At 44.1% G+C, this 23,197-nt stretch overlaps 1 protein-coding gene across 4 annotated transcripts in view; it reads right to left on the bottom strand.

The window, feature by feature from the left end:
* The window catches only part of U2SURP (U2 snRNP associated SURP domain containing), a 478,698-nt gene that overhangs the window by 361,966 nt on the left and 93,535 nt on the right, over positions 1–23,197 (bottom strand). For all 4 annotated transcript variants that reach the window (XM_069213906.1, XM_069213907.1, XM_069213910.1 and 1 more), the window contains 4 exons: positions 13,173–13,267; positions 12,320–12,355; positions 12,135–12,217; positions 9,746–9,911 (listed from right to left, as the gene is read on the bottom strand). In XM_069213906.1, coding sequence (XP_069070007.1) covers positions 9,746–9,911; positions 12,135–12,217; positions 12,320–12,355; positions 13,173–13,267 — 380 coding nt within the window. The remainder of the gene's footprint in view (positions 1–9,745; positions 9,912–12,134; positions 12,218–12,319; positions 12,356–13,172; positions 13,268–23,197) is intronic.

The raw sequence follows: 23,197 nt of genomic DNA on the forward strand, positions 1-23,197 counted from the left end.
CCCCGGTCTGAGGAGAACAAGACCAGTGGTGTCCCTATGTGCCCAAGTATCGCAAGTACTTAACCCCCTCGGTGGTTCACCTGGACTGGACTCTCAGTCCACCCCTGCAGCATCTTTGTGATCGGACTGACCCCTATAATCTTACACAGGGGAACCAGATGTTAAACTTCACATTGGACCCTGCTGCCCCAGTGCCGCCCAAGGTGACCTGTTGGCGTGGCCTACGACCCTGCCCTGTACACACTATTTCTTTATTAAGTGCCTCTCACACTTACTGCCCTGGAAACGGTTTCACACCTCACCCTCTGCTCCAGACTCTAGGCAGCCGGCATCTGAGGAAAGGCCCTACAATGGTTAAGTTCCTTCCTGTCCGGCAGAACCCATAGAATCAGACTCCTGCCTTAACTGTCAGAATCTACGGAGATCAGCTGCAGAGTTCCACAGGGCTCCTCCCTGAGCCCCACACTCTTCAAAATCTACATGGCCAGCTGATTATCTCTCAGACCAAAATCCCCACAACTGCCAAGAAGAATTTCCACAACGGCATGGAGACCGTTGTCCCCTGGATAAAGGATAGCTGCCTCAAGATAAACTCTGACAAGACAGAGATCCTCATCCAAGGACCCTCCACATCAGAATGGAACGACTCCTGGTTGCCATCTACCCTCGGCCTCCCCCCACCCAACCCTTGCACACCACGCACACATCCTCTACTTCATCTTGGTCTCATTGCTCACCATGACCGGCCAAGTCAACTCAGTCGCATCCTAATGTTTTCACACTCTCAGACTGCTACGGAAAATCTACAAATGGATCCCAAGCGACTGCCACAGAACCATAACCCACGCCCTGGTTACCAGAAGACTTGACTATGGTAACATTCTCTCTAAACCGGCACCACCCAGAAGTACCTGAAGAAACTACAGCACATCCAGAAGAACGAGTTACTTACCTTCGGTAACGACTTTTCTGGTGGATACATTAGCTACCTGTGGATTCCTCACCTAATGAATACTCCCATGGCGCCAGCATTCGACGGAAATCTTCTTCCTAGTCTCTGCACGTCGACGAGGACGTCACTCTAGCCCACGCGACGCCGTCTGATGTCATACAGGCAATAAGAGGTCCTCGCCGACGTCAGTACCAACATTTTTTACGTGCATGAGAACAACAACCCAATGCAATGAAAGAGCAAGGCAACATCCCATAACATTGTAAAAAACACAACATTGCAATAAAATGGCTGTAGATTTAATATAACTTTTTTTTTTTTTTTTCTTTTAAAAACCAACAAATATATGCAAATCATGTATATACACAAAGATATATATACATATAAATATATACAAGTATCCATATATACAACATCTACTGCAACCTTGAAGACCAAGAGGAGCGCACTCAAGGATTACTTGGTAAGACCAGAAAGGCAACGGGGAGGCAGGTGGGACCGTGAGGAATCCACAGGTAGCTAATGTATCCACCAGAAAAGTTGTTACCGAAGGTAAGTAACTCGTTCTTCTGATGGATACAACTACCTATGGATTCCTCACCTAATGAATAGAGTCCCGAAGCAGTACCACTCCCGGTGGTGGGTGCCGAAATGGTCAAACCAAGAAATCCTGCAGCACGGACCGTGCAAAATGGCCGTCCCTTCTGACCTCAGAGTCCAAACAGTAATGTTTCGCAAAAGTGTGAAGGGACGACCAAGTTGCGGCCTTGCAGATGTCGACCACAGGAACACCCCTGGCCAAGGCCGAAGTGGCCGACTTAGCTCTGGTGGAATGAGCTCTAATGCCATCAGGAGGATCCTTCTTTGCCAAAGAGTAACAGATTTTAATGCAAAGAACAACCCACCTGGAGAGTGTTCTCTTGTGGACTGCCTTTCCTCTCCTCTTGCCCACGTATCCGATGAACAGCTGATCCTCCAGCCTGAAGTCCTTCGTTCTATCAATGTAGAAGCTTAACGCCCTCTTTGGGTCCAAGCGATGTAGTCTCTCTTCCTCCTTTGAAGGATGAGGCGGAGGATAGAACGTGGACAAAGTAATTGTCTGGGCCAAATGGAAGGGTGAAACAACCTTCTTGAGGAAAGCAGCCTTGGTCCTCAACACCACCTTATCCCCATAAAAAGTTGTATAAGGGGGTTTTACCGATAAGGCCTGCAACTCACTCACTCTCCTTGCAGATGTTATAGCCACCAGGAAGACTTAATAACCAAATACCTTAAGGGGCAAGAATGCATAGGCTCAAAAGGGGCCCCCATAAGGAAAGTGAGGACCAAGGACAAATCCCATTGAGGCATAACAAATGGTTTTGGAGGATATTTATTTAGAAGACCTTTCAAGAATCTGAGAACAATAGGGGATTTAAATAACGATGGTTGATCTGGAAGACAAATGAAGGCTGACAAAGCCGACAAATAACCCTTAATGGTAGCCACTGCACAACCCTTCTGCGCTAGAGACAGAGCAAAAGACAAAACGTCCGACAGATGAGCATGTAAGGGATCAATCTGTCTCTCCCCACACCACATAACAAATTTAGACCACCTATTAGCGTAGATAGATTTAGTGGAGTGTCGCCTGGCCGCTAATATAACATCCACTACATCAGGCGGGAGAGAGAAGGAACTTAGGTTGCCCCGTTCAATCTCCAGGCATGTAGGTGTAGACTCTGGAGGTTGGGGTGTAAAACCTGCCCCTGCGACTGCGAGAGGAGGTCTGCCCTGAGAGGGAGACGGAGCGGAGGGCACAGTGAGAGTTGGAGAAGGTCGGAGTACCACACCCTCCTTGGCCAATCCAGAGCTATTAAGATGACTTGGGCCCGGTCTTGGCGAATCTTCCTCAACACTCGAGGAATCAAGGGTATGGGGGAAACGCGTAAAGCAACTGGTCGCACCAGGTTATCAGAAACGCGCCCCCCAATGCTCCCTGCACCGGATACTGGAGGCTGCAGAATAACGGACAATGCGCGTTCTCCCGAGTGGCAAACAGATCTATCCGAGGAAACCCCCACATCTGGAAGATTAAACGGACTTGATCTGGATGGAGACGCCACTCGTGGTCGGCCGAGAATTGGCGACTGAGACTGTCCGCACGTACATTCAAGACCCCGGCCAAATGATTTGCTACCAAGCAAATCTGATGGTCCTTTGCCCAGGACCATAGTCGAAGAGCTTCTCTGCAGAGAAGGTACGACCCTACTCCTCCCTGTTTGTTTATGTACCACATCGTGGTAGTATTGTCCGTCAGGACCTGTACCGACTGACCACGAAGGGAAGGGAGGAAGGCCTTGAGAGCCAGACGTACAGCCCGTAACTCTAACAGATTGATATGAAACATCTAGTCCTCTGGAGACCAAAGTCCTTTGATCTCCAGATCCCCCAGATGAGCTCCCCACCCTAGAGTGGAAGCATCCGTTATGACCGTGGCCACTGGTGGCGACTGCGCGAACGGCTTTCCTTGCGAAAGATTGTTGCTCGCAATCCACCACTTCAAGTCCACAGCAGCATCTCTGGAGATCTTGACCGCACCTTCTAGATCTCCCTTGTGTTGAGACCACTGCCTTCAGAGGCACCACTGAAGAGCCCTCATGTGCCAGCGAGCATGCGTGACCAACAGTATGCAGGAGGCAAACAGACCGAGCAGACGAAGGACCTTGAGGACTGGAACTACCGTTCCATTTCGAAACATTGGAACCAATTCCTGAATATCTTTAACCCGCTGAGGCGGAGGAAAGGCTCGATTCAATGTTGTATCCAGTACTACCCCTATGAACAGGAGGCGCTGAGAGGGCTCCAGGTGAGATTTGGGCACGTTCACCGAAAAGCCCAGGTCGAACAACAACTGGGTTGTTGACTGCAGATGATACAACACAAGCTCCGGGGACTTGGCTTTGATCAACCAGTCGTCCAAGTAAGGGAATACTGCTATCCGCTTCCTTCTGAGCTCTGCCGCAACCACTGACATGACCTTCGTGAAGACTCGAGGTGCTGAAGTAAGACCAAACGGAAGGACCGCAAACTGATAGTGCTGCGACCCTACCACAAACCGGAGATACTTCCTGTGTGACTTGAGTATCGGAATATGAAAATAAGCATCCTGCAAGTCGACAGACACCATCCAATCTTCTTTGTTCAACGCCAAAAGCACCTGTGCTAGGGTCAGCATCTTGAACTTTTCCTGATTGAGGAACCAATTCAAGATCCTCAGATCCAGGATCGGTCTCAACCGACCATCCTTCTTGGGAATCAGGAAGTACCTTGAGTAACAACCTCAACCCCTTTCCTGCTCTGGAACCAACTCCACCGCGCCCTTTGAAAGGAGGACTTGAACCTCCTGTTCTAGCAACAGGAGGTGTTCTTCTGAACAATAAGATGGGCGGGCGGGAGGGGGGGCGGAAACTCCAGAAAGGGAAGGGTGTAGCCTTTTTCCACAATACTGATAACCCAAGTGTCTGTTGTAATAGTCTCCCACTTGTGGAGAAAATGCCGTAATCTTCCCCCTACAGGAGAGGAGTGAGTGGGAAATGGTGGAAGCCTAAGGCTGATTTCCCTGCTGCACCCCTCCAGAGGACGAGGAAGAGGCAGAGTGCTGCTGAGAGGCTCCTCTGGTGCGGGCCCTACCTCACCCTCTAAATGATCTATAGGGGTGAGAAGAGGCGGATTGCTGGAACCTCCCCCGAAAGGAAGAGGAGGAAGAGCCATGCCCAAATCCACGAAACCTCCTGAAAAACCTGGAAGAGGCAGAGGAAGAAGGAGCTTGCAGCCCTAACGATTTGGCTGTGGCCCTGCTCTCTTTAAATCGCTCCAAGGCCGAATCTGCCTTTGCTCCAAACAGTTTGTCCCCATCAAACGGGACGTCTAATAGGGTCGACTGCACGTCCGCAGAAAACCCTGAATTACGGAGCCAGGCCTGTCTCCTCGCCACCACAGCCGTGCCTATTGCCCTAGCCACCGAGTCGGTCGTGTCCAGCCCAGACTGGATAATCTGGGTTGCGGCAGCCTGGGTGTCCGAGACAACATCCAAGAGTCCCTGGGGAAGCTCCGTAAAAGAAGATGAAATATCATCCATAAGAGCATGGATATATCTCCCCAGAATGCAAGTTGCGTTGGTGGCCTTCAACGCCAAACTGCAAGAAGAAAATATTTTCTTGGATTGCGCATCCAGTTTTTTGGAGTCCCTGTCTCCAGGTACCGTCGGGAAAGATCCAGGCGCTGATTTCGATGAACAGGAGGCTTGCACCACCAAGCTCTCCAGCGTAGGGTGTCTTGAAAGAAAACCAGGGTCAGATGGTGCAGCCCGATATCTTCTGGCCACAGCCCTATGAACTGCTGAGGAAGATACAGGCTTCTCCCACACCTCCAACACCGGATCAAGCAAAGCCTCATTAAACGGCAAGAGAAGCTCCGCTGCAGCAGAGGCCGGATGCAGCACCTCCGTCAATAAATTCTGCTTCGCCTCTGCCACCGGCAAAGGCAGGTCCAGAAAGTTAGCCGCCTTCCTCACCACTGCGTGAAAGGTAGCAGCCTCCTCCGTATACTCCCCTGGAGATGAAAGGTCCCACTCAGGGGAAGTATCCAGCCTACTGGCCGTATCCAGACCATGCAGTCCATCACCAGAGTCCTCAACCTCTCCTTCCTCCAGGACTCGCTGGTACTCCTGCTCTTCCAAAAGACGGAGAGCACGCCTCCTTGAATGTAGTCTCTGCTCAATACGCGGAGTCGACATTGCCTCTGCCGAAGATCGGCACCGATCTCCAGAAGCATCCGACGCCGCATCCGGTGCCACAGGCAGCTTCGGCGCCGATGAAGGAGCAGGACGAAGAGATCTTGGAGCCGATGGACCCACCGGAGTAACAGGATGAAATCCCGACGTCGACGGGATGGAAACCTCCGGAGCCAATCCCTCTGAAGCCACCGGAGCGGCCACCGGCGCCGAGCCCACATTCCCAAAAGGGAGAAAGGGCATAAAGGGTGCCGGCCGAAGAGGCGCAGGATCACCCAATGAAAAGGCCAAAGGCCCCGAAGGACCAGCCGGAGCACCTCCTGGAGCCATCTGCTGAAAGATGGTATACATCGCATTCAGAAATGCGGTACTATCGGCTCCAGAGGTGGGAAAAGCCAGATACTGAGGTGCCTGGATCGAAGGCGATCCCGACGCCGGCCTCGACATCCGCGACGCCGGAGACATCACAAGAGGCTGCATCACCTCAACCACAGACGCTTGTCCAGGCGAAGTCGGTGACGCCGGAGAGGGCAACGGCGTCAATGGATGCGGCGTGACCGACCTCCAAAGTCCTCCGACGCCGAGTCGAAGGCGACCTTGAATGAGTCTCCTTGCTGGAATGATGCCGTGAATCTCTACGGCGCCGGGAGTCTCGATGACGCCGATGAGACCTTGGCGAGGAAGACTTTTTGTGAGGTTTTTCCTTTCTCTTCGACTTCGCCAGGAATAGTTTAGCCTCACGTTCTTTGAGGGCCTTCAGATTCATGTGCTGACATGAATCGCAAGTCACAACGTCATGGTCGGAGCTCAAACACCAGAGACAGTCGGAGTGTGGATCTGTAACGGACATCTTGCCCCCACACTCTCGACAGGGCTTGAAACCCGACTTTCTCTGAGACATTGTTACCGCAGAGAAGAACTACGCAGCAGAAAATACACTAACTACTAAAGTAACAGTAGCTCCCTCGAAGATAACCGTTTCGAATGCACGGAAAAAAGGGAACTGACGTCGGCACGTCGGCGAGGACCTCTTATTGCCTGTATGACGTCAGACGGCGTCGCGTGGGCTAGAGTGACGTCCTCGTCGACGTGCAGAGACTAGGAAGAAGATTTCCGTTGAATGCTGGCGCCATGGGAGTATTCATTAGGTGAGGAATCCACAGGTAGTTGTATCCATCAGAACTACCCTGCCAGATTCATCCTGGACATTCCCCACCGCAAACACATCTCTTATCACCTAAGAAACCTCCACTGGCTTCCTATTGAGAAAAGGATTAACTTCAAACTCCTGGGACATGCATATAAAGCCCTCTACAACCGAGGAATAGCCTACCTTAACCACAGCATCACCTTCTACTCCCCCACCAGACCTCTCCAACCAACAAGCACTAGCCACCATACCCCGCATACGGAAGGCTTTGGCTGATGGAAGATCCTTTGCCTTCCTCGTTGAAGATACCTGGAACACCCTGCCCCTCGGCAGTCACCATTGCTGCATCAGTTCAGGGAGGACCTTAAAACCTGGCTCTTCAACTGAAGCTCAGAGGACAAGCCCCTCAGCGCCTTGAAACACTTACAGGTGAGTAGTTGCGTTTTATAAACACTGATTTGATTTGACTGCCTATGTGTGTGCCTTACATGCTTACCACTAATCTCCGATATGACTCAATGCTCGCCCACACTACCTCAAGAGAGCAATTGGGATGTTATTTGGGCCTCTGTGATACCTCTGTTGTTTGCATGGACTCTTTACACAGTGTAACTCATTTTGGTCCACTATATCAAGAGCCAGCTTCCTACAGTTGGTGCTACCATCTACTGGTCAACGCACAAAAGGAGAGAGAGAGAAAAAAAAAAAAAAAAAAAAAAGAAGGAGTAAACCAGGGCAAATTCTGGCCCCAAATACTAGATGGTAGAATAATGCAGGGAAATTCAGAAAAAAAAATGACACTACAAAGCATCACTTGCCAGAGCAAGTTTTTCTTGGGATTAGGCTATGGACACTATGCAGCTGGACCGGCTAATGCAGTTGCTTGATTTCAATGAGTTCAGAATCAAGTGGTCCCTCTAGTATGGATGCAGAGCAGCACACATTAATCTGTTACCAAGAAAGCTGAAATAGACGGATGTACTGCACTAGTCTGAGAAAAGCTTTGAAACACCCTCATAACAGGTCTGGGAGGAATTCAATGTTCAAGCGTGCTTCCGGAAGACTTTGCTTTTCAAGCCGTAATGCAACGTGGTCCTGGTGCAGTCAAAGGTTACTGGCAGCATCCTGCATAGGTACTCTTGTTCACGATTTGTGCCCCATGCCACATTACTAGTGCACTCCAAATTTGATAACCAGGAGGCTTACTTTAAGCACTTTGCTCTCTCATGGTATAGCAGTCCAGCAATCAAGACTTTTTTCCGGTAGATAGAGGCACTCAGATTTTTAGACGTTTTGGAGTGACAGGATCGAGGCATGGATCTGGAATGAGAGCTTCACTCTATTTCAAAGTCAAGAATGAAACATAAAAGAACGTGAATCCTTAAAACCCGCCACCTAAACAAGATCCCCATACAAAGGAAAACTCTTCAAGGCTTCCAAAGGTGTAAACCATAGTCCATAGTCTTGTCACTAGTAACGACCACTAGGGGTCAATGCTCTGTCACTGACATCCACAGGCTGTTTAAGAACCCAATTGGTCCACTATGTCCCAAAAGAAATGCCTAAAAAGGTCAGGTACCTACAGCTCATACTCTACCAGCTGATGGCGTTTTTTTCTAGCCCTTGGCACCCACAGCATTTTAAGAGTGGCCAAAGGTCATAATACTGCAAAATTAGACAAACTACAGCCTGCAATAACTCCGGAACTGCAATGCTGAATACTATGGTTCAAGTATTTCCAGATTCAGGACAACCTCTTTCAGCAAGGAAAATGGAATCAGTTGTCAGGGGTGTGAAGACCAACTGTTCCTGTGGCCTTCTGTGGATGAGAGAACGTGAGCGGGGAATACAGTACAGTAATAGATTGGGGAAGATGCAACACACATTTCCAAATCTGTGATGGCAGTGGAACAGCTCCTTAACAAGTATGTCATCCTGCATTCTCCCCAGCAGCTGAGCTGGGACAACTTTGTCTCAGGCTGCAGAGCGGTCCTCATGCAGTGTCTTTCAAACAGTGTCTATCTGGTTCTGTCTACTTGGGATCAAGCGAGTCCTGCTTACAGGCACTCCTCAGCCCCTTAACAAGCTGGTCGATCATCCTCTTTCCACAGGAAACACTTTAATGAGAGACTTTGCAGGCTTTCCTAGAATTGGACCCAGTATGGAGGAAGAATGGCAACCTTGCTGAGATTAAACTCTTAATTTGCTGTCTTCTTATCCTACACTGGCGCAGAAAAGTAGCCTCTGTATCCAGATGACAATGAATAAAGTACTCTCAGAGAGATCCATGACATATACCCCAGTAGGGTACCTCCAGATATGAAGAAAGAACTGATCTCTTACAAGGAAGAGTCGGCACGTAGCCTCCCAGGACAGTTAAAGGAGAAAAGGCCCATTTCATGCTCAGTGACGCCTCGGTCACCAGAGAGCCACGGCAGAGAGGATAATAGCCACTCTCGTTAAAATTGAGCCATCTGGTGTTGACCAAAACATATAAAACAGAGGAAGCGCATATAGCTGGGTATTATGACTGTGAAGCTCACTGAAGGCAAATCACAGGGCAGCTGAGAAGACATATAAGGTTAAGCCTGTGCAGCTCCACAAAGCTATGCCGAGGACAACTGCTGCAGCATACTTCTACTGGCTAGCTGATAACAGCTCAGTCCTAGAGCTGTTCTGTCTGATATTTGAGATAACCCATTTTATTAGTTCACAACTAAGAAAGAAGCAAGGTCAGACAGTGAGGAAGTGCTAATATAAACACATGATATGAAGTGTAGATGAAAATAAACATATCAAACAAGTTATTTCATAAAAGACAACCTGGTAAAGCAAAATATAATACAGGTCCTTTAAACATCTACCTTACCATTTAAGTTCTTTAAGGCTCTTTCTGCATCTTTTCTGTTCATAAATGCAACAAAACCACAATTTCTTTCCCTTGCTCTTTCTTCATCTGTTCTTGGCCACATAATTTTGACACTGGCTAAGGGGCCAAACCGCCCGAATTCTTGACACAACATCTCTTCATTCATCTGCAAAGGAAAAAAATTATAATGATGTGCATGGTTATAGGCCACCCCACACACCTAATGACAAAAGGTTCAAAATATGTCAATTGTAAACTAAACCAGAGGTTCACAAAATGTGGTTCACAAGACAATGTTTAGTGGGATGTGAAAGTAAAGGCAATAAATAAAGATGCCTTTAAATTCTGAATTTATCTGGTCACTTTTGCTGCTCTTGAAAGACAGCGGTCAAATGTCAGGGTATGTCTTCTGACAAAATGATGCATATTTTTCTAACATGGGGACTGGTGTTTACAAAATTCTCTCACCTTGTAGTAAGAGAGAGTAAGGTGAAGTATGTGACAATACCTGCTGTTGTATAGGGAGTGTGAAAGGAAAGGCAGTAGAATGTCATTTTTCTGTAACAGAATGTAATTTATTTGCACCAAAAAAATATATATACCTGTAAACAAAATAAAAACATTCAGCAATTCGGAAAGCAAAAATGCAGCACATTGTGATGGAAACAGATTTTGTGAGGATCAAAACAACTCAAGATACTACTTGGTGAAGCACATTTTGATTAACACCAAATTTCCACACATGATAATTTGTGAGCTATATAGATTTATCAGTAAAACTATATTGCACCTGTGCAAATTTTGTGCCTTTTTTCCCCCAATGGAAAAGGTGATGTCTGTAAATGGCAGTGCGTCACCACAGGATGCTTTAGCTATATTATATATATTTATTTAAATCACCAGCCTCAAGTCCATTAGAACTGGGTAAGACGCAAAACTTTGTTTCAAAAATTTGGTTGTGGTGCTAAATGTTTTGAGAGGCACTGGACTAAACTGATATCAAACAAGAATCTCTCAATACTGGCCTGTTTATTTTAACATCAGTACATTAATTGCTCTCTTCCAGTAAATTACCTTTTCATTTATAGAATCAATTTCCTCTTCGACCACTAAGACATTTACATTTTTTTAACCAGACAATAATACTAAGTCTTTAATATGATTTTGAAAAGGGCAAATGAAATAGTGATATGTAAGAAAACAGTGCTGCAAGGGATTAATTTCAAAGTCACTGGGTTATGTTTAGAGAGGTGGTAAGTGATGCACAAAAAGGCGAACGAAAGGGAAACAAAACATTAAAGGGTTGAGAAATAGGAAAATTGGTTCCTCAATTACCAATACAAACTTCTCTTTCATGGTCAGTAAGGAATGCATCAAAATGGCAAATGTTACTTATTGACAACGATTTTGAAGCTTGAGGTCCACTAAGTTATTGTACAATTTACATTTATTTGTATAATGGTTTGAATACATAACTGTAAGACAGTTATTATGAAAAAAAACAGCCAGACTGGGGTTGACTAACTAGCAAGTTTAATCAGAAACCTGTAGCGATTTACCTTACTCTCAAATTCTCTTTTATTTCCTTCCATCTTCAGATTATTTAGGGCCAGATGCAGCAAAGGGTTTTACCCATTCTGTGTCTATGGGAAAATGTGTTCGTACATATGGCCCATAGCTGTTTGCAGAAGTGTAATCTAAGAGCGCAGTTTTTAAACACTCTTCCGTGCCTCGTAGATTTGGTAAGGTTCCATTGACTGGATATTAAACATGAAGCTACAAAACGACTACTACAGATAAGAAATGTTTGCTTTTTGAAGCAAAAGAAATTTATAGAATGAAGGTTTCTGTAGAGTAGCAAGTTGTTTTTGCACATTAAGTTAGATTGATGTTCATCACCATTCCTGCCTTCATTTTTTATTTAATATAAAGATTTCTCAATGGTGTTTCAGTCAAATGTCTCTGTTATAAGTTAATTGCCCAAACATAATAAAAGCTAAGAATGGTTTCTACTTGGGTTTGTTTTCTTTTTGCTTGACTGAAAGGAAAACAGGAAAATGTCAAAAAATATTGTGTTTCAGGATCTCACACATATGCACAAATATTTTGCCTTTCATCACCATAAAAAGGAATCTCCTGATGAAGAATGTGTAGTTATGATTGCTCCATTTCACATAGCATTACTTGCATGTACAATGCATATCAATCCTGATGCAACACGATGTCTGATACAATATATGGCATAAGCATACTGTAATGGGAAAAATAAAGAACACTGGCATTTCATACAGCAGTAATAATCCATCATGCTTTAATGCAGATAGGATGGACACTGATCGAGTCACTAACCAATGTAATTTGTTCTGAATTTAATTAGTTCCAATGATACCTGTGGATTGATGTTTCCGAGGTAAAGATTTGTTGTGCTCGGATCCCCCACATCATGTGACCCTGGTGCATAATCATCAAGTACTAGGACAAGAAGGAAAAACATGTTTATCCTCACAATTATTATCCACCTAACTGCCTAAAGCATTGTAGTGAAAAATGCAAAAAATAACTAAACATTTTTACCATTAGTTGATCTGTTCCTTCTTGAGGGAGCATCCCCTACAGAAAAAAAGTATACATTTATGTTGAAGATTTAATTACAAAAAGTTACTCACTGCAGTACCTTTTACTCTTTCAGCCTTCTAATCTGTTTTCTGATCATGGGAGGTGTACTTCAAGTTCGCTTTTTATAAGTGAGGTTTTTTGTGTTTGATGTTCTCGCCATAGTTTAAAGTCAACCTTATGTAGTTGTTACCTTGTTCACTAAGTTTACACCTTGAGATAAGAGGCTGTAGAAACCAATAGAGGCGGCAAGTGTGTAAGTGATCATTATAGGTTTCTCACCAAAAGCAAAAAAAGAAATTGCTCTAGCAATCTGTTAGAGGTATTTATATATATCCTTCCTAAGTGAAGGTAAAATTAAGCAGATTGAGAGTTTTGAGCCAAGGTGGAAGTTCGCAGTGGGCGGAGACAAGCAGTCAGAAGCTTCTACATTTAATAGGTTCATGCATCTGATAGTGTTCTCTTAATTCAGAAGATGTTTCACTTTTAGGGCTGAAGGGCATACATATGCCAGAGTACATTAGTTGTCAGGTGTGAAATTGCTAAACAGCCATTTGTAAAGAAAGTAAGACAATTTGACTTTTTGTACACTGCAGGGATGGCTTATTCACAGATGCATGTAGGCTGGTCAGTGCATTAGGTAAACTGTAGCAGGTGTTTATCTGCGAGTAAGATTCATGCTTGAGCCACTTCAAAATGAGATTTTAAAATGGCAGTTGGAGATTGTATTAATAAGTGTGTGCTAGGACACCACAACTTCTTTTGAAGCATCCACTTTTTCAAGCACAAAGCCTGGATAAAAAGGACAGCATACCTGAACGTCTCTGACCATCGGGGTCAGGCGGTGGAGGCTCGAATCGACTCGTTCTACCTTTTGTTTTATAACGCTCATCACGTTCTTCTTGAATCCTGCATAGGAAAGAAATTCTACTTAACACAAACATTTTTCATATTTGTGGACCTGAGAACAGAAACCATGGTTAAAAAAATTAATAAAAAAAAAAAAAAAAAAACACCTTACTAATGTTAACAAACCCATTATAAATTTATCACACAATAATAATCATGTCTCACTTAGCATAATGTATTATCTGATCACTGTCAGACCAGAAATGTTTTTTTCTGATATTGTGGATCGCTTGGAAATCACATTCATGCACAATAACTAGGATCTAGCTCGAAAATGCAGCACCACTCATCAGGAAGGTTAATAACCAAAGGGTACAGGAAGAAAGTAATGGGCAAGAATACACCAACAATAATATAATCATGATGATTAATTATTTGGAGCCCTCCATGGAGGCCTGCAGTACTATATAAATCTACTGCATCCCTCTCGTGAACTCATGGCAGTGACAGGAAAATTCTGCCTACCTGCAGCTACAGTAATGGAGTTTAATTTGTAAAAGACACTTGCACCAATAAAGGGTATTGCCTACTTTTAGAGGTCAAGGTGTAAGTAGGCTGACATAAAAATGATCGGTGCAATGTAAAAATCCACACTTTTAAATCTCTTGAGTGTTCAAGTGTGGGATTTATATCACAGCTACTTAAGTGCAAGCTATCTAAGAATATGGTGAAAGTAAGTCAACTGTTCCAGTTCAAACGTGCAATAATGAAATGAGTGTCAGGGTACTGTCTATCTATATCCCTAGACATTTTCAAGCGAACTGGTAAACTACTGTCAATTACATAACCCTAGGGGCCTATTTTGTCTTTTTATATGTTCAGAATTCAGATCAGTTCCCAGAAAGAAATTCTAGGATTACAACACATTTATTGGTTAGGTCATGGGGTTTTTCTTGATCTAACCTCTCCGACTTATATCTACATTTCTTCCCTAAAACGTAGTAAGTAGATTTATTTAAAAAAATATAAACTAAGCAATCGACCAACCATGGGGAATCAAGCAGGTCAACTGACTGTAGAAACAAATTAAGAAACACTGCTTAACTTTAACAATTCTCCAAACAAATATAGTGCAGATCTCGGCCTTCTAAAGTGTGTTGTCCCTTCAAATTAAGATCCACAAACCATAATCCTTCCACATTTTCTGCAAGTTGTTTCTTTCAACAACTGTGTCTAGTAGCAAAGTCAGTAACCTCAAAGGCTAAGAGGGTAACTTGCATGTGCACCCATGAATGATACTAAAGTTGGAGAATGGTAATATTTTCCTCATCTGAAATACATTTTCATGGACTCAAGTGCTTTTAAAATATTACTAGAAAGCTGTATGTACACTACGAAAGCCTGGGGCAAGACACCTAATTCAGTGAAATGAGGTATTAAAGACAGCTTGCCCAACAAAGGAAAATGTTACTTACCCAGTAGACATCTGTTCGTGGCACGTAGTACTGTACATTCACATGCTTTGCATAAGACCACCATCTAGTGTTGGGCTCAGAGTGTTACAAGTTGTTTTTCTTCGAAGGATCTTTTTGAGTCACTAGATCTAGTGATGCCTTCTCTCGGTTATAGTGCGCATGGGCATTGAGTCCTTTGTTAGATAGTTTTCCCGCAGGCGGGTGAGTTAAGGAGTGTGTGTATGTACATATGTATACATATAAGGCTATCCATGCAGTGTACAATATTTTAGTAAACATTTTACTACAATGACTACAGGCATAACAGATGTAGGACATGGTGTTGGTGAAGTAGGAGGACATACAGGAGAGTGAGGTGGAGGAGGCTGAGGTTGGTCTGGAGCCTTGTCTTCTTCCTTTGAGACTTTCTTAGGGGGAGGAGCAGTGTCCAATGGTTCTTGGAAAGTAAGTCTCCTTTTAATTGGAACAGGAGAAGAAGCAATTATATTCTGTTTCTTTTTGTATATGAATCTTGCACTGACTAGCGTCCATGACTTCTAAAATGGGCTCCACTGATAAAGTCTCTTCAGCTGAAACTGTAGTGTCTTTGCTAAGCATAATTTTCGGTTCCAAATATTTTGGCATTGAAGTATTTTTTTCGAAACCGAAAGTGTTGGCTCCGAAGAAGATGTCGATGGTTCCTTTCTCGATGTCAAGGTGGTCGACTCGAAAGCTGGACTTGATTCCAATGTAGGTTGGGATGGTATCGAGTCTTTGGTCAGTGCGAAGGCATCTTGGTCTTTGTGAATTTTGGTGCCGAACTGGAAGGAGGGGCATCCAAATGTAATTTTCAGATCCCACCATGGACCGATGACCAGCTTAGAAATCTTTAACATTTTGATGTGCAAAGATGGGGCAGCTGTACTCGCGTACTGCGCTGCTGGAATCGACTGGCTCGCGATGTCAGAATCTTGGTCCGAGTCGGAGTCTCGGATTGAAAGGGCTGCCTGGTGTCCAATTTCTTCTTGCACGTATTCTTCTCCAAAGATGTCGGGAGTGTCGTTCGTTGTCTTTGCCACATCTCTAACTGATGCACTCTTCTGTCCCGGAGAGTCTTTTTGGATCAAAAAGACCTACAGGAGTTGCAGGTCTCTTCCTTATGTTCCGGGGATAAGCACAAGTTACACAACAAGTGGAAACTTGGAGTGGCATCGAGGACAGAACCTAAACAGAGTTTGTTCCATTAGACCAGCATTTTTCGACAGCATTTGGCAAAGGAGGCCCAAAAAGGGGGTGGGCACCCCTAAGAGCATTGAATCGAACCAGATGAGGAAAATTGGAAAATTGGATAGACTGGTTAATGTGTGGACATAGGCGACCGAAATACTATAGCATCACCGAAAGAAAGACAGAAAAGAAAGTTCTAAAGATACCGAACCAAGAAACACCTGAGTGAGAGGAAACACATCCAAACCGGACAGCAGAGAGAAAACAATCTAACAAAGGACTCTATGCCCATGCGCACTATCACCGAGAGGAGGAGTCACTTGATCTTGTGAATCAAAAAGATTCTAAGAAAAACAACTTGTAACACTCGAAGCCCAACACTAGACAGCAGACTTATGCAAAGCATGTGTATTTACAGCCACACATGCCATTGAACATTGGTTTTCAACTTTAGCAACTACATCAAAAGGTAATGTTTGGTAACCATATGAGGTATCTCTTCTTCTAAGTGTTGATGACTTAAACACTTTCAGGCCCACTAAATTAACCTGCAGAGCTTTATCAGCTGTACCACCCTCAAAGAAAGAAAAAAGTTCCTCATTCTTGGAGGAGCCTGTTGGATGTTAAGTACAGTTGTTGCCAAGGGAATTAGGAAGATCAGTGGTTTACACTTTCCCTCCTCCCGGTTTCAGCCACATACCACTAGCTTCAAACTTATTTCTCAACTTGCTGAATTAATCCCCTGCAAATCAACAAGGACAATTCAGCTATCCTACCACAGATATGTGACATTTCTTCCAGATCACGGTGGTACTTTCACGTAGTCTATATAGGACATTATTGTGAGTCCTAAATCATCTATGTATCTATCTTCACTCTTTCAAATGACTGTTTCCTGGAGAGTTCGAGAATAGAGGCAGGGTGGCCATCTTTGACATCTACAATGCATGACCTTTTTCTAGTTTGGGAATCTTTAATTGTTTGTGCTACTTCTTCTGTGCAATATTTCAATAATAGAATGAATCTTAGGTTATTTTGCACAGGTGTTTGGTACAGGGTAGCAAAAATGTGCATTAACACCAGAAGATAGAGTATTCAGCATCAGTCCTGCAAGTCAGTTCACAAAAGGACACTGACTCCCAATTGGAGAAATTATTAACTTGAAACATTTGCACTTTGGTTGGACCTGGAGTATCACTGAGACAGTACCAAACAGTCAGAAAACAGTTGGGTGCAGCTACATGATGGCTCAAACGTGCTAAATTTCTTCTCTGGTCTAAAGCTATTGACAGACAAAACAGCTGGTGTTTGCAATGCCCTGTAACTTGAGCAAGGTCTAAGCAAGCTCTGCAAATTAGGTCTTGCTGTATCTACCAGTATCAGTCTAGAAAAATGAAAACCCATCATTTATACAGGCAATGTCACTGAAAGAGCATATGAATAAACAACCGGTGCCTACTTCAAGTTATGTTATAGTAATTTGCTATCGCTTGGGACTCCCTCCCTAAGGAGAATCTCAACGTTAGGCACCACAGGTTGGCAAATTAGTCACCAGAGACTTAAAAAGAAGCATTAAACAGACAAGTTTTTAGTAGCTTTTTGAACTCGACAAAATCCTCATATTGTTGAAAAGGCAGGGGCGGTTTATTCCAATAAGATGGTGGCAGGTAGGAGAATGATTTAACGCCACATCTGGCCAAACAGATGGAAGGTTTTTTTTAGGTAGGACATGTTGGAAGATCTCAAAACCTGAGAGGGCTGATACAAACATAACTTAGAAAGCATATACGTAGCCAAGTCCTTAATTAAAGCTTTCTATGTCAGACAGCACATCTTGAAGAATATGCTTTTTTTCTATGGTCAATCAATGAAGATCCCGTAAAATGGAAGCCATGGAAGTACGACGGGGCAGGTTACAAATTAATCGGGCAGCAGTATTCTGCACCACTTGGAGTTTTTATACCAAGCAGTCATTTGCTGCTCCTAAAAGTGTGTTACCATAATCGAGGCGACTGGTGGTAAGAGCCTGGGCTAAAGACTTTCCATACCTGGAGGGGAGCAACAGAACAGCTTTCTTAGGAGCAGCATGCTGGCATAGCAGGTACCACAGATAGAGTCAGGCTGAGCTTTCCGATTTTGACCCCCAGATGTTTTATTACATGGTAGGAGAGAGGCAGGGCCAAGCTCAGGCAGCCACCAATCAGGTGGCCGGGCTTCAGGTGCTTGCCAAAGAGTGGAATCTCCGTTTTAACACCATTCAACGGAGACTATTATTAGTTATCCATATAGCAATTTCACTTATACAAAAGGGAAAACTGTGACGGTACTTCCCTAGAGTCAGGTCCAAAGGAGATAAGCAATTGCATATCATCCACGTAGGATATGATCTCAAATCCATAAAGATCTCACTCTATGTGCTAGTAGCACTATGTAAACACTAAAGAGAGTCGGGCTTAGGCACAAACCCTGTTTGGCTCCTTTGTTGATTCTCAAGGTTTTGGACCTAAAGGAGTCAAGATAGATATTATGGGTTCGGTTGTCTAGAAAGTCCCCGAGCCAAAGCAAGGCATTACCACATATGCCAGCCTCATACATTCTATATGGATAAGAATGGAATGAGAGACCGCATCAAAGGCTGCAGACAAGTTTAGTAGGACCAGCATAATTGCGGTCCCTGCATTTAAAGGTAGTTTGATATTGTGTGAGACTGCCACGAGGGTCGTCTCTCTATTGTGGAATGCTCTAAAAGCACTGAACTGTATATGATTTTGTGCTCTTCATGAAAGAACGACAATTGGGACTTGACATACCCTTCTAAAATGTTGACAAATGATGGTAACAAGAAGATTGGGCGACAGATGCAGAGAACCTACTGATTAGCTGAAAGTTTCTGAAGGATGGGCTGATCTTGTGTACATTTCCAACTTGCCGGAAGCTTGGCTGAAGTTATCAAGCGATTAAATAGCTCTCTTACCATTGGCACAATCACCAGATTCAAACTAGTGATAATTCTGGGGGGGCAGGGATCCAGAGGAAATCATGATCTGGCTAGTGCCAACATCCTTTGCAAAATTACCTAAAGTATTGGCATGATTAGGAGGAGTTTGATTAATATCAATCTCTTATATGCAATGCCAGGAGCAAATTCTTATAAATGTAGTTGATTTTCTCCTCAAAGAAATCTGCCAATGAATCACACAGTTGTTGAGAGGCCAGAATAGATTGGGTGAAGCACAGGGTTTTATAAAACTAGTCAAGGTTTTAGAAAATTCTATAATTGAGCACCTTGCGTTCTCAATAGGGGCCATAAGGTAGTCTCTGTCAGCTAACTTAAGCTGCTTATGGTATCTTTTTAAAATCAATTTAAAGGCTTCTTTGTCAGCCAGGGAGTTTGTGGCGCGCCACCTACAATCTAAACGTTTACATTTAGATTTAAAATTGTGTAACTGATTAGTGTACAAAGGGGTGTGCCATTTTACTGCAACAGTAAGGACTTTTTTGGACAGGGCCATTAGGTCAAAAACTGTGTACGTTTCAGCCGCTTCTTTGCAGTATTTACTCGAAGCCTCCTCAGGGGGTCCGCGACTGCTTAGAAAATTAAATTTTACAGATTCACAAAGTGCATATAAATAAAGTAGCTAGATGTACAGTTGAAAATGTTAAAACTTACTGTAAATGTCAAGGAATTTGAAATTGGAGGGTAAAAATGTTATCAGTGTCCCCAGATTGATTCATGGGAGCAGTGCAAGTGCAAACAGAATATCGCATGGGCGATGTGTGGCTTCAGTTGAATTTAGAAATGCCACAACCTTTCTATTAAAATTACAAAAATATATATATATATATATTTGTTTGCAAAATAAATAAAATGTGTTCTCGCTTGAGTATATGTTTGGTGAATGCTTGATTCTGTTTTTTTGTGTACTGTTTTGCTTTTCAAATCATCAACAATGTTTAGGCCAGTGTTCCCAGCTTTCAGTAATCACTCAGTGTGTGTGGTGGGGGGGTGGGGAGGGTGTTCCTGGTTTCCAGTGATTCAGTGGGGGTCCTCGTAATGATAAAGTGGGTGTCCACAGGAATCAAAAGGTTGGGAACAACTGGCTTATATAGTTCAGCTAAGGAGTCAAGACAGACCGCCTTCCAAGACCGAATGGATTTGGAGGGTTTCAGCTTGATCCATGTCTATTTTAACCAAATGGATGTACATACATTAAATTCTCAAAACACTAGTGTTAGAAATGGTTAGTACAGGTTTGCACCCTGTCCAAGTAGGGACCCTCACTCTAGTTAGTGCAAAGGAGTCACACACCTAAGATAACCCCTGATCACCCCACTTGGTAGCTGGGCACGAGCAGTCAGGCTTATCTCAGAGGCAATGTGTAAAGTATTTGTACACACGTACGTACGTACACACACACACACACAGACACAGAGAAAAAGCACAAAAGTACTCCACACCAATACAAGACCAAAAGAACAAAAATCCAACATACACAAGCAAAGATACAAATTTTCAAAGATTAAATCTTAATAAAGTGCTTAGAAACACAATAGTTCCAACTGGGGCTATCACAGCGTTTTGACAAACTCGTTCCCAACAGGCCAACGATACTCGCGAGAGAGTGCGGGCCGGTCACCGAGTCGCACAGACCCCAGGTACAGTACCTTGGAAAACGATGAGAGAACAAAGATGTTGCACAGAGGTGAGGCATTGGTTCCTTACCGTTGCAGGGGAGGTGATGCAGCATCGGTGGGGAGGTGTCTGCTCCTTATGATCCGGCAGGGTCAATGAAGCCAGCAGGTCAAGATGTGAGGTGTTGACTTAGAGGTGTCGCAACGACACCACAGGGCCACAGGTGCTGCGTTGGAAGTCGGGTGTCATGGATGCCGGTGACATGGTACTCAGGACCCAAACAGTGGCGGGGCTTTGGAGATGCTGCAGCAGCATCGGGCCTGTGTTGCAGGTTGCGGTCGTTACACTGGGCGGAGATCACAGCTCCAGTGCAGGCTGTGGCACAGAGTCATAGAGGAGTACCAGTTCGGAGGTCGCTTTGGAGTCCATGTGCTTAGTTTCTTCTCAGTTGCACCAGTGCTCACTTCCAAGAGCCCAGGAACTGGATTTGGCACCAATTGGTAAGTCAGGACTCTCAGCAAGAGAGCCCAGGCGCTTGTAGGTGAAGTCTTTGATGGTCCTGAAACTTCTCAACAGGAGGCAAGCTCAGTTCAAGCCCTTGCGGAGCGTGGATAGCAGGCTGTAGAAAGCAAAGTCCAGCCCTTTCACTCCCAGGACAGAAACAGCAGGCAAGCACAACAAAGAAACAGGAAGAGTGGCAGTCCTTCCTACAGCATCCAGCTCTTCTTCCTGGCAGAATGTTCTTAATCCAGAAGTGTTCTAACGATGTGGGGTCGGAGGTCCAGTACTTATACCCATTTCTGTCTTTGAAGTAGGCAAACTTCAAACAGAAGTCTTTGTAGTGCAAAAGACTCTGCCTTTCCCTGGCCCCGGACACACTCCAGGGGGGTGGAAGCTGCTTTGTGCAAGGACAGGAAAAGGCCTATTCAGGTGCAAGTGTCAGCTCCTCCCACCAATCTAGCTCTGGAAGACCCATCAGCAGAGTGATGGGACATCAGGATATGCAGGGCACACCTCAGCTCCCTCTGTGCGACTGTCTAGAGTGAATGCACAAACAGCCCAACTGCCATCCTGGCTCAGACATGTATTCCACAGACAGGCAGAGGCACAAAATGGTTAACCAAGAAAATGCGCACTTTAAAAAAAAAATATATGTATTTTCAAACTCACAGTTTAAAAAACAACTTCACCAAGAAATGTATTCTTAAAGTGTGAGTTCAGAAACCCAAAACTACAAATCACTATCTGCTCCCAAAGGGAAATTATACTTAAAAGCTATTTCAAGGCAGTCCCCATGTTACCCTATGGGAGGGATAGGCCTTGCAATAGTGAAAAAACAAATTCAGCAGTATTTCACTATAAGGACATGTAGAACACACCAGTAATATCATACCTTTTAAATACTCTGTACCCTGCCCATCGGGCTGCCTTAAGCCTACCTTAGGAGTAACATACAGGTAATAAAAGGGAAGATTTGGACCTTGCCACATCAAAATAGCAGTCTAAAACTGCACTCACTCACACTGCAATGGCAGGCCTGAGACATGTTTGCAGGCTACTCACGTGGGTCGCACAATCAGTGGTGCAGGCCCACTAGTAGCATTTGATTTACAGGCAGTGCACTATACTAGAGAGTTAATAGTAAATCAAATATGCCAATCATGGATAACTCAATTACTAATTCAGTTTAGTCAGAGAACATATGCACTTTAGCACTGGTCAGCAGTGGTAAAGTGCCCAGAGTTCTAAAGCCAACAAAAACAGGTCAGAAAAAAAGAAGAGGAAAAAGACAAAAAAGTTTGGAGATAACCCTGCAACAAGGACCATGTCCAACAAATGGTCAATAAATTCTCCTTGTATCCCTCAAAGAGTACGAAGAACAGCTTCCACAGATAAACTGAATGATTCAAGCAGAAAGAAAGGACTATCCTTTGAAGCTTTAGAAGACTGGCACTTCCCTCAGTTGACTAAGTGGCCGGAGAAAACATGGCAAGTGCTCATGAGACTAAGATAGGTTTGCTCTTAGAGGTACAAGCTCATTATTGCAAGTTACAGAAAAATCAATGACCAATTTTACTGTGTTTATATATTCACTGCATTAACAACTCCTGTGTGTGCTTTCCAGTCCCCTAGTGATGTGCTCATCATGCTCTCCAAAGCAGGAGTGAAAGAACAACTTGTTGGAAGTAAACAGTTGCCTAAATTCTGATTCCAGTGGTTATTTGAGAAGGGTCAACTGATATTAAGAATAAAGGGAAGGATCCATTCACCAGGCCACATGCCCTATATGTAAACTATAAGACTCATCTGGAGCGAACACCTACTCTTATTCAACACTTAAAAAATGCCCTTTAATGTACTGTCTCTTATCAGAATATTTTCAGATTCCTTTCCCGAAGAAATAGGTAAGATAGTCTGAGTGGGTGGGAAACTGAATTCAACTGAACTGAAAACAGACTATACACTCACAACCCGGTCTGCCGCACAGTGCAATCATGAAATGAATTAATTTCTCTAAGGGTGCCGGACTTTTAGCAAGCAACGGCTTGGAATAATTTAAATCAATTAACAGTAATACCAGCAGAAAATATTTTCACAAGATTTGCAAACATTATGTCACATAACAATTTCAAACATTTGCTGCATTGTCAACCTTAAAGCAGCACAAATTCATAT

The sequence above is a fragment of the Pleurodeles waltl genome, chromosome 11 (genome assembly GCF_031143425.1).
Source record: "Pleurodeles waltl isolate 20211129_DDA chromosome 11, aPleWal1.hap1.20221129, whole genome shotgun sequence".
NCBI lineage: Eukaryota > Metazoa > Chordata > Amphibia > Caudata > Salamandridae > Pleurodeles > Pleurodeles waltl.